The sequence below is a fragment of the Gavia stellata genome, chromosome 4, assembly GCF_030936135.1.
Source record: "Gavia stellata isolate bGavSte3 chromosome 4, bGavSte3.hap2, whole genome shotgun sequence".
In the NCBI taxonomy this organism is placed as follows: Eukaryota; Metazoa; Chordata; class Aves; order Gaviiformes; family Gaviidae; genus Gavia; species Gavia stellata.
This window is the reverse complement of record NC_082597.1, coordinates 67,659,936-67,671,947: the sequence shown is the minus strand read 5'-3', so window position 1 is coordinate 67,671,947 and position 12,012 is coordinate 67,659,936. Positions and strand designations below refer to the sequence as shown.

General features: G+C 47.0%; 1 protein-coding gene across 1 annotated transcript in view; it reads right to left on the bottom strand.

Annotated features, from left to right (window-relative positions):
* The window catches only part of TMTC1 (transmembrane O-mannosyltransferase targeting cadherins 1), a 148,577-nt gene that overhangs the window by 30,216 nt on the left and 106,349 nt on the right, over positions 1 to 12,012 (bottom strand). The window contains exon 11 of the mRNA XM_059816444.1: positions 10,783 to 10,896. Within this exon, the coding sequence (XP_059672427.1) occupies positions 10,783 to 10,896 (114 nt within the window). The remainder of the gene's footprint in view (positions 1 to 10,782; positions 10,897 to 12,012) is intronic.

Here is a 12,012-nt window from a genome sequence, read left to right as displayed (position 1 = left end):
AGGGGATGGGGCCAGGCTAATGTGCAATTAGCCAGGGAAACTACCAGGAACAGCACAGAAGAGGCTGCAACGCCGGCTTTCAGGGGTCTGGGCAGCCCGCCGCAGCCACCGCATGATACAAGGGGTTACTGAGAGCAGTCCAGAGCCACCTCTCTGAGGTGGGACAGCCGTGAGATATCACGCACCAGGGTGACTCTCCCTGATGCCCCAGCCCAGTGCCCAGCCCCTCATCACCCTCCAAGCACTGATGATAAACCTGTCAATAGCACGTTCCCAGTGACTTAAAACGTGAGCCCTTAAAGCCATTATAAAAGCTGTAAGCAACACTGGCCATCGTTAACCTAATAGCTATGCCATGGCAGCAGCAGCAGAAAGAAAAAACCTGCCAGCATCATCTTGCACAATAATCGAAGGAGCTCCAAGCTCTCTCTTTCTGCTAGAGAGAAAAATCAGCAACTGATTCAGCGGGGAAGATCTAGCGTGCCTGTTTTTTGTTAATGCATCTCTTGATTAAAGAATGCAATTAAACATAGAACATGCAGGGAACGCTTCACCTTTGAAGCAGCTGTGATTAATTACCACTGCTGCACCACCATGAGAAAACAGGTTATGTTACCTCCCTCTCGGTAAGAGAAGGGGGGGCTGAAGAGCCCTGGGACAGACCTCCTCTCACCCATCCTCCATACCGCAGGATGCCTCCCTGCAACCCACTCTCGGCTCTCCTGGTGCCCGCCTGACCCTACTGCAACGCTCAGCATCCACCAGGCTCACTTCAGCCAGATTAAGCACGCAGAGTCAGGCCTTAATTACCCAAGCCCAATTACTTGCTGGCAGCATGGCTACTTGTTTTCAAGGCATGTTTTGCCCCATTCCAACATATACCGTAATATTTTATTGGCATCATTTTGCCAACAAAAGTAAGAATGTTACGTGAATAATGTTTCATCTGTGCCAAATTTTTATATTGCCCATTTTATATTTACTCCAGTCTACTATTTCAAGCCAATTTTCCAATTTTAATATTACATCACACTCATTTTCATGTATTTACGTAAGTTCTCAATAAAGCTCTATGTCAGGCTGAATTAAAACTTGATGTAATTTCAAGACCAGTCATCCTACGAGAAGCAATCCTGCACTGGCAACAACTCGGGCCATGGCCTCATGATAGTGTGGCACCTTGTTCCAGGAGCTGCTCCACATGATGTGGAGACTTGTAGGTCATGGAGCCAGATCCTATGTCTTTCTCAAAAAGACCTTCAATTTGCAGCATTTGAATTCCTTTTACAGAAGGAGAGATGACCCTGCAATATTAAGCAGCAGCTGGTTTCTCTTGAAGAGTTCTAGTAGTTGCATCAATATTTCCTCAAAGGTAACACCCTTCAGCTTGGCAGAAGGTTTCTGGCAGGCTGGGATTTTTTATATTTAAAAAGAAAAACCACCTGGAAATCCTGTTGAAAGTCAGGCAAGTGAGAGATCTAACGCTTTTAGGTTCCTTTGAAAGCCTCAGACATACTCTTCTTCAGCGAAAGTGTGACAAAGCAGTCAAACTCCTGGCTGTACACAGCACGGCCCAGCGTTGGGTATTACATCACACCCATTTCCTCGTACTCAGCTATGAGGTGGTCCAGCTCAGCACCTGACACAACGCTAGGGATAAGGCAGCGAGTGATCCACCCCAGCATGGTGCTATGGGCTCTCAGACCATCTCCAAATGGTTCTGCAGGTCCTGTTAGGGTCCTCACTGGTGTTACACGGGCCGGCTCAGGTCCTGATGGAGGTCCTGCTCAAGAAGTCAGCCGGGGGGTGCCTGACCACCAGTGCCTATGGCTATTTCAGACACCCACCCAGTGTGTCCTCCCCCTGCTGCTGCTGAAGGGTGGGGCGATCCCCTGCAGATGCCTTGGGTACCCCAACCCACCTCAAATGTCTTCTACCTTCCAGTGGGCAGAAGTCACCCACATTTCGTCACCAAGCACCTACAGCGTGGACACTGAGAGACAGTGCTTATCTCTGCCATGTTTCCCACGTGGCCTGGGACAAGTCTGTCTCTCAGGGTCTCCATGCCCCATCCCTAAAGTGACAATAATAAAACTTCCCTTCCTCATAGTATTTCTTCTCTGCTCACAGCACAAGCCCTCTGTGGTGATGACAATCTCCAGCTACGGTCAGTGGCCAGCACAGCAGGATCTTGATCTCAGCTGGGACCTCCAGAGACCAATTCGGTATAAATAGTAAGTGCTGAATCACAGCCAGGGATGGGTGGAAGGAAGAAAGGTCCTGGCTGTACGGCTTCTTCCCCCGCCCGGCTGCCCAGCAAGCAGGAACAGCAGCCCGCAGGCGCCCTGCCACCAGCAAACCCTTTCACCAGGGTGAGCCTCCAAGGCTGACAGGCAGAGCACAGGGGATGGCAGTCATGCTATACCCTAATATTGAGGGAAACCTCTCCAGGACAGAAATGTGAAAAGAGAAGCTGAAGAGATTTAATCTGTAAATTGACAAAAATGCCACGGATTCTTTGAGCCTGGCATCCATTAAGGAAAAAAAAACAAAGAACAAACATATCCAGAAGCATGCCATTTAAAAAACAGACCTGTAGCACATTAAAAAATATTACAATTTATGAATTTTCATTAAATTTTCAAACTTGGGCAGGGGTAGAAGCTTAAGAGTTAGAGTTGAGGAGAAAAAAGGGATTTTTAAGTCAAACAATGTCACAGCTAAATATAAATAAATAAAACCTTTCCTGCTAAACACACATGTTCCCTGCAATGCCGAGGCAACATGAGGTTATCAAACCGGGCTGCCTGCTTATGGTCTCACATAAAGAATTTATGCAAGGATCCATGTAAGTCCTGAAAATCCCAGAAACCGCTCAAGCCCAACAAAGGACTAATAATTCATGACACGCCTGACTTACAGACAGCACGAACAGTGCAGGTGCCTCCATAGAGCCCACAGAAACTAGAGGGACACCACAGAAAACGGGAGACCATCGGGTGAGTTGTTCAACCAAACCGTTACATGAGGGGGTGAAATAATAACCTACCTCTCGCCTAAGTAGATGGAGTGAAATTATGCCTGTCATCTCCCAGGGTTCACGGATGCTGGAGGAAACTGTACAGCCCCATACTGCCACCCGTGACCACGGCTGTCCTTAGTCTTTGCTGGAAATCAGAGCAGCCACGTTCCAGCAGAACCCAAATTGCTCAAAGGGGCCATTCAAACGTCTGGGGATAAGCAGAGAGCCACTTCTCCTGCCAAGCCTTCACAGAAAGTCTCAAGGTTATCCTTGACAGATGCACACTGGGAACCAATTATTCTGCTGCCCCTTGGTAAGGACCACCGAAGGCAAGTCTCTGATGATTTAGCACAACAATAATCAGAGCTACCTGGTCATTCTTTGAGAAAAAATGCTCACACAAAGTTTTCATAAAGACAAGGAAGGCAGGATAGGGGAAAAGAAATGGCTGTGGAAGCAATGAGTAATTAACCCTTGGATTTGAGGTTCTCGTTAGCCAAAAGTGAGAAGTAGACTCAAACATCTGCAAAATACAACCACAAGTACCTCTTTGCATAGCCCATGTGAAAAATGAAACAGACCTCTTGTCCCAGTAAGACAACAGCTTTGCAGCTTCATTAGGGAAGCATTTTCCATTCCCAGATTTTTAGCATCAGTCCCTGATACGTAAGTAATCAGAGCAATGACGCAGTGGCTGAGGAAAGCTATAGAGCAGTCATTCTCATAGCTATGGGGGCTCTTTTCCAAGAAGATGCATTTGGAAAGCCAGCAAGTCCCTGAAGGACAGTGTAGAAGGACCTGCACCCATGACAGAAGCCATAGTCTAGGAAGGGACCCTGCCTGTAAATACCAGTGTCCAGGGGTGGTTATACACACACCTGCCCATCCCCGCAGGGACATTCAGCTTCCATCGCTGCCCATGCAGTTACATGGCACATGTACTGCCTCTGCATCAGGGCTCATGGTTGCACTTACACCAGTTTGGTTTTGAGTAAATAAAAGCCTGTGCCTTGATTGATTGTTATTTGATCAATAAAAACCAGAAGAACTAAGCAGAGGTGGAGTACACCCCAAAACAGGCAGGAATTAGTCCTTTATAGAGAACAGGTTCAAAAATAAATTACACTGGCTGAAGTAATTTGGCCATCACCCCATGCACTGTGTTGTAAAGGTCATTAAGTTTCTGATTCAAATAATCAGGCAGCCTGTTCAGCCATCAATTACTATTAAATCACTCAACAATTTTGTCTGGCTTCAGGACAGCCACCACATACATACACGAGAGCACCAACTACCCCAAAAGCCTATTGTCAAAGGGTGGCTCAGAAGAACACTGCACAAAGATGTTTCTGACTGCTTGGACACGGTCTGCCTCAAGTCTGTAACATCCACTAACACAGGGTATTATGTGAAGTTTCTATGAAGATGTTTCATCAAATGCCTAACCAGAGGGATTGCTCCAAGGGCCTGACCTAAGTAACATTAAGTGGCAGAAGGGCACTCACGTTTCAGGAGCAAATGTGGCCCTGGCAGTCACAGCAAAGCAGCGCTGCACATTTTTGATTCACTGTAAAAACAGGCTAACAAATGGTGCTGGTATTTTAATTCTTTCCAGAAATAAATCACAGATGGTATCCAAGGCCACCTGCAGTCCACACTGAGAGGCATTTTCAAGGCACACACACACACATAAAGGGCTGTATGAACACAATTTTTTTACTGCGTGGAGACTGCAATTTAACCGAATTTAAACAACCCCAGACACTGTTGATTTAAGATATATAAAAGCCCAGTGGGTAGGTGTGTGGGAAAGCTTAGCAAGAAACCTGAGTCTCCCTTACAGCATTAGGGATTTACTTCTGAAGTGGAGTGAGGAGAAATAGCCGCCTCGCTTGCTCCTTTTCCACCCATTCCAGTGATGTTATGCATCAATTTTAATTTCTCAGTGAGGGATCCAGATACGGTACCCACACTGCTTCCTCCTCCTCCCTCCCCTATCTAGTTTGCGTTTGAGTACCAAGTATACATAAGCATGATGTCGTGATGCTTCCTGATGCCACAAACCAGTAGTCCCAGTTTCCATGCTGCGAGCAATGCCCTAAGCCATATTATTTGCAAACTCTGCAAGAGCCAGACCACACATGTCGCAGCACCGTGTTTTCACACTGGTTCATCTGCCTCCTGGCCCACTCTCTCCTCTCTCTCAAGGCTGAGCACCAGAGCAGCTCCCTGAGCCGCAAAGAAAGCCAGCCCCAGGGTTCCTGCTTGCTGCCCAGAGGCTCCCTTCCCCAGAGGATGCCACAAGGGAAGTCGAGGTTTCTGCGTGGCAGGCTGGTCCCCTTCCCGCTCTGTTCGGTCAGCAGTGTTTGGCAGGGAAAGTCCAAGGGGAGCTTGTGGCTATGAACCTGTTGATGGACACGTACATACACACCAGCACACTGCAAACGTACGTGCACTCTCATGTACACACCGAGGTGCATTTATGTGCATAAACTCACAGTATTACATATGCAGTGGATACCTCCTGCAGGACTCTATGCTATCGGATATTCTACTGATGGTAAGAGTCAGTTCACACACTTGCCCATGCCTCCCTTGGGAAAGAGAGCAGCTCGGGGTTGCCCCAGTGTGCTTGATGCTTGCAGGGCCAGTCTGAGTCTCTCTTTCTCTCTCTCTCTCCTGGCCTTACTGTCTGTATTTCTTTCTTTCCAGCACTTTTCCTTTTTTGGTCCCCCAATCCCAGTTTGTTTCTGTGACTTTCATCCGGCAAAAATCAGTTATGAAGAAATAATTCAGTTCCAATGTGACCATTTTGTATCATTTGGTGGTCACAGTGTCTGCCTTTACACAAAGATAACTCTCCCCTACTATTAACTTAAACACAATACTCTACTGACATTTTTTAATAAAAGGCAAATCTGTATGTTTTATGTCCAAAAGTGCAAACATGAAATTTTAGATGTTGACCTTTTGCCAGACACAGAAATGTAGCTTGAATAGCACAGAATTATTATTAGCACATTTATTCACCCAACTCCAGCAAGAAACCCAGCAACCTCCTTCAGCCCCACCTGCTGTTGCTCACATCCATCTGCCATCCATGGGAAGCATAGCCCTGGCAACAAACACACATACAGAGATACAGAGGGTATGACAGAGCTGCTTTGGGAATTAAAATTTCCCCCTTGGTTATTAAAAGGGTTATTAAAGACATAATGAATGTTCATCAAAGGGGTTTTAAGGCTCTGCTGCTTTTCTCTTTCTGCATGTCAGCTCATGTGCATTCCTAAGGAGCAATAAAACAGTCAAGCCAATGTCAAGCAAACAAGGCTGGGGAGAGGCAGGACAAAAGCTTGGTAACTATCAACAACAGTAAAAATGTCTTCATTACCACATCAGAGTTGTTCTTCATATTTGCATGAGGTTGCACAACCTCATATTCTCACTCACAAACACAAGAGTGGTGAACAGTTTTATTTCAGGTAAGACCAGCACTGTTTGATCTCCAGCGGCAGGGGGGCTCCCAAACTCCTGGCAACAGTCGCAAACCTGCAGCAGAAGCAGCAGCAAGAACGTTAAGGCCAGCTTTCAGAGTAGCCATGGTCAACTCGCATCTCAGATGGAGTATTTCTGGCTTTTACTTTTTGCAGTGAAAAAAAACCCCAAGTATCTCCTGGGGTCACTACCATATGTCAGGCAAATCAGCGAAGCAGTCTAATCCAGCAGTGTGTTTTTCTTGTTTTACTGAAGGTAAACTGAAAGGTTTATAACCCACTGCTACAATTGCAGAACACCAGCTGTTCATCAGGTCTGCTTCATCTTGCATCTCCAAAGGGCTCTGCTTCCATTCCCCTTTTAGGAACCCAACGTATAGGAGGAGCTTTTTCCTACATACAGAGAATTTTTTTCTTTTCATTTTCCCCCTCTCCAAACGTTGTTCTCCATTTTTGCATTTGATTTCAGTTTTCATTCCCCCCCCCTTGGACAGCATGATTAGATCAGACTAATTACCTAAACCTAAGTCAGGGTGTTGTGCCACTGGCCCCTGGGCTGGGGTGAGGAATGAGGTTTTTTTGACAGGCCACCTGCAATGACATCAACAGGTGGCTGACAGGATCAATTGCTGAGTTTGCCTTGGAAACCTGCCCTGCAGTTTCACTGTCAGAGAAAACACATTCTTCTCCACCATTATTTATCTGTCCTGAAGTTAACAGAGATGCACTAACACGTGCCAGCAGAGGATCCTGCCTGCCTTTGAAAGTAGGAATGGAAGCAAGAGATTAAAGCACCGGGAATCAGCTTTCCCAGGATTTAGTCTCAGCTGCTATTATTTCACTGCATAACCTGTGTGCACTTCAACATCCTTTCCCACAGTTATAGCCACAACATCACCTGCCTACTTCACAGGAGCAATGGGTTGCTTCACTAAATAGCTACATGGCAATCGACACTTCTGGCAGAGAAGCAGCGTGCGGAAACATTACGTTGGTGGAATGGTAATTGCAATGGTAATTGCAAGCGGTTCAAGCAGCCGAGTGTGGACTGACAAGATCACTTTTGTTTAGCAAACAGTTAAGCTCATTCACTGGAGATCAAGCAGACCTACGTTGTAATTTGGCACAAGCTTTAGAAGCGAGCTGAAATGATAGACGAGCCACCACCCACGTACGTGCCTCAGATGGAGCCGGTATGAGGTGATGCCGCTCTCCCTTTCCTACTTCCCAGGAGCTCCTGGGTGGCGGCAATCCATGTCCTTATTGACTCCATTTCCTTATTAATTCCCTTATTGATCTGCTCACTGCACACTAGACAGATACGATATTTTGATCTCCCGTACTTCTGATGGTGCTGCCACTGGATTGCAAAGCCTCTTGAGGAGCTTGCATTTTCTGTAATCTCGGGACTGTGGATGCACCTGGCCTCATCCGGAGAGCAAACACCTGGTGAGGGGTACCTGGGGGAAATCAGGGAAGCTTGTTGTGATAGCACCGGAGCTGCTGGCCTGCCTGCTCCCTGATGAGGAAATTCATGGAGTAAGTGGTGCTTCAGCTTCCCAGCTGTTCTTCCATCTTCAGATCAGGTCAGTGGCCAAAAACACCCTGAACCATCTAAATCTGGTCAGGATGTTACAGCTACTACTTCCTTCTCTCTAACTGTAGAGTAGTTGGTCTACAATCAGAGCAGTGATTGCACAGCTAGAGTCTGTGAGGATGGGTAAACAGTTTGGACATGAAATCTGTTCTTATCTGCGATACCTGTCTAGGGTCTTCCGCTATATTCACCATCATGTTGCCTGTCCCACATCCATCGCCTTCTCCACCGCTTCAACACAGCCATCAAGCGTAGGCACCTAGCAGAGGCTGCAAGGCCTACACGCAACCCCAGGCATTTCAGAAGGAGTATGTCTGAGGGGAAAACAGGGAATGTAATTCTCAACAGGGGAACACACTACACTTTTTACTTAGACTGTTTTATTGCTTATTACATGGGCCCCAAATAATTTCCCTGTGACAGGGGTGGGAGGAAGGGGCAAAAATAAGGAAAGCGTAAGCGCAGAGAGACGAGGTGGTGGGACCAAGTAATGTCGCTTCCCAGTGACAGAGCCATCAGGAGACTCCCAACTCCTGGTCTCCACCACCAGCTCAGATAGCAAACGCGCAATGTGCGGACCGGGGTTCACTTCTCAAAAGTGCCAACTAATCCTAATTACTGAAGCAAGCGGAGCATTAGCACCAGTGCCACTGAGACACCAAGCACACAGAGAAGAGCACAGTTGGTTCTGTCTGGCTCCAAGCCCTGACAAGGCTTCGACTGCTCTATAAACAATACCAGCAGCACAAACCGTGCTATCTAATAAAGTTGAGGAAATGTTTGCATCAGTTCTCAAAACAGGCTCTTTCGTAACTGAAATACTGCAGAGCAGAAGACAGCATTATAATAAATGGGGGCTGCTGAGTTAGAGAAGAGCAAAATCTTTTGTCAGCAAATCCCATTTACACAAGCAGAGGCAATGTTGGTAGGAGCAGTTATGTTACTCTGTGCACTAGCACGTTCATTGCAGGACTTGGATAATTTTCGTTAGTCCCTCTTCTTTTTAACTTTCTGGTTTCAGGGCTTTTCTAGTAAGTTGGAGAAAGTTCAGAAACTAGCTGCAGGAACAACTGGAGGACTGCAAAAACTCGCAAAACACTGAAAACACCAGCAGCTACATCAGTGGGTTGTATCAAGCAGCAGGTTAAGGGAGGAGTTGATCACTCTATGGAAAACAGACTTTTGGTAATGGGATCTTCAGCGTGGCATTCAAAGGTGTAAACAAATCCAATGACTGGAAGCTGACGTTAAACAAATCAGACTAAAAATAAAGGAGGACATTTTCAACAGCCAAGGTAATTAACCTTCAGTACGATTTATTGATGGTCGTGCTGGATTTTCCGTTCCTGGAAACATTAAAAAATAGGACAGAGGTTTTTCTAAATTACTTCCTAAATGCCCAGCATGGTAAAACAGAACAGGATGCTGCTCAAAAAAGCTAAAAATCACCTTCACCCATGTTCAGCCCCTCCTCGGTGACAATGAACTCCTGTCCTGCTTGCTTAACCTGGGTGGGTCAGGAGCCCTTGGAGGGCCATTGGCATAACCCTGTCAGTTGGCCAGAAGACAAAACATAGATGTAATTTCTGGAGTTTCCTGCCACACCACGTGTCAGGAAAGAACATTTCTTTCACCTCCTGACATGCCCTGTGGAGCTGAGCTCTGTCCTTGCTGTCCATCAGAGCCACTCCTCACCTTGTCTGTCCTTCCCACATATGCTTTTATTCCCGAATACATTATCTGCACCCTCCATGTTTGCTTTCCCTTGCCACTCCCACCCCTTTTCCCTGCACTTATTCCCCTGAGGGGCTTGTCTCTTCTCCCAAGCCACCAGGACCAGAGGGGAGAGGTTTTGGGAACTGGGGTGACCTGCTTGATGCACCAAGCGCTGCCCAGGCAGCGGGGAGCTGCACTAACAGCATCAGCAGGAGCAGTGAGTGGAGGGATGCTGCTCGCAGGGAGTGACCCCATCCACAGGTGGTCGGGAAGGTCCTTCAGAGATACCATAGGACATGTCCCATTTTACAGCCCAACCCTGGGCCCAGATTTACCGTGCATCTATGGGCAAGGCAATTCAGCCTCCTGCTTCAGCTTCCCCCTGTACAGAACCACAATAATGATATTTATCCTGTTACTGCACAGGAGCATTTTCAGGATCAATTAGTTTAGTGTTCAAGCAAAGCTCTGTGGACAGAAGCCTCAATGCAAGTAGTAAGTACTATTATTATTACTGCACTTCAGATGGCTACGGCACTGGCATTTTCCAGGCATGCACCATTAACAATTTACTAAGATAAATGGCCCAGGAACCTGAAAATGCATTTATGACAACTACCTCCTGCTTACCAGCATACATTCAGCCAAGTAAATGACACCTCATTGCTCAAAGTGTAGCTATGGTAACATTCCTATCCCATATATTGAAATGTGCGCGCGCGCACACACACACACAATTACACACACGTGGAGCTGGAAGAAAGCCAGACTACCTCATTTAATGACACGCAAACAGCGAGCCAGGGAACTTTCCCAGCCTCTGAAAGCCAAACTGCCCCCGGGAGCCAGGAGTGAAGAGCAGGCAACTCACCCCGTGCCTGGCGGGGAAGGGCTGGGCTAATGCCAGGCTGCACCACACAGCTGGAGCTCCACCAGGCCCTCAAGGGACTTACTTGAGAGCAGTTTTGTAGTGGTAGATCGCCTCGACATTACGGCCCTGGTCTTTCAGGAAATTGGCGTAGTTGTAGTGCACCTTGGCATTGTGGGGCAGGGTCTTCACACCTGAGCTGCAAAGAGGAACAGAAGCAGGACGGTGTTAGCAGCCAGGTTACTCCACCTTCCCCCAAGGTCTACCTTCTTCTCACAGTCTCTTTTTCTGAAAAGTTTTGTGGATTTTGAGCGCCTTGTCACCTCCTGTGCACTCGTGCCAACACAGCTCACATTACAACCCCAGGCTTGTTCCACACACTGGCACACCATGTGCCCCAGGTGGGCATAAATATATGGCAGCAATTCAACTCATCCTGGCTGCTGTCACTGTGGGCACCTCTAGCACCAACACTGCAACACTCCCTGTGGCCAGATGCTGTCATATTTCAAAATATGAATTATTAAATTGAAAGACCCTAAAAAAGCTAATATTTAGAGAGGAAAGTATGTAGTACTTTCTATAATATAGCCATAACAGGCTCCCTGTTTAAACTTCAGTGTCATGAAGTGCCTTATGAAAATCTTGATTTAAATCTGTTGGCTGAAGGCACCAGAAAGAAGGTACCTTTTCCATATGCATCAGCTGCTAGAGGGGACGCATAGCATGCTCTGAGTACTCAGCCAGCACGTATGCACTGCTTAGTGCTGAGCAGAGTATGGCCAGGAGGTGAGGGCTAATGGGACTCTCACCCTTAGCTGGCAAGTTGTACGCGCTCATGTTATAACATACGACTGGGCATGTGGCTGCACAGCCACCCCATCCCTCCCCTTCATCCCCCCTGCCACGTAGAGTAGACTCAACATTTGGAATTAATAATGAGGGCACAAAGACAAAAGGAGAAGAGCAAGCATATGCTTATTTACTTAATTGAGAGCACAGAAAGCAAGGTACACCTTGCACAGCTAGAGGAAATGCTGTTTCAAGGTTAAAGAGAGAAAGAAATCACAGGAGCACGTACGCCATGGAAACATTTCCTCTGCAAGAATCCAGAGAAGTCAGTACTCTGTTTAACAGAGGAATCCTTTCCAGCACATAAATAGGGGCTCTCTGAGGTAATGGGAAATGGATGGATGGATAAATCTGTTCATGTAAAAGCAGACAAAGCACTGTTCCTTGCTCACAAGCAGATCCCTGCCCACTGCTGTCTTTTCTCTCCCCATCATCTCTGACCCTCCTTCCTCAGGTAAGAAAA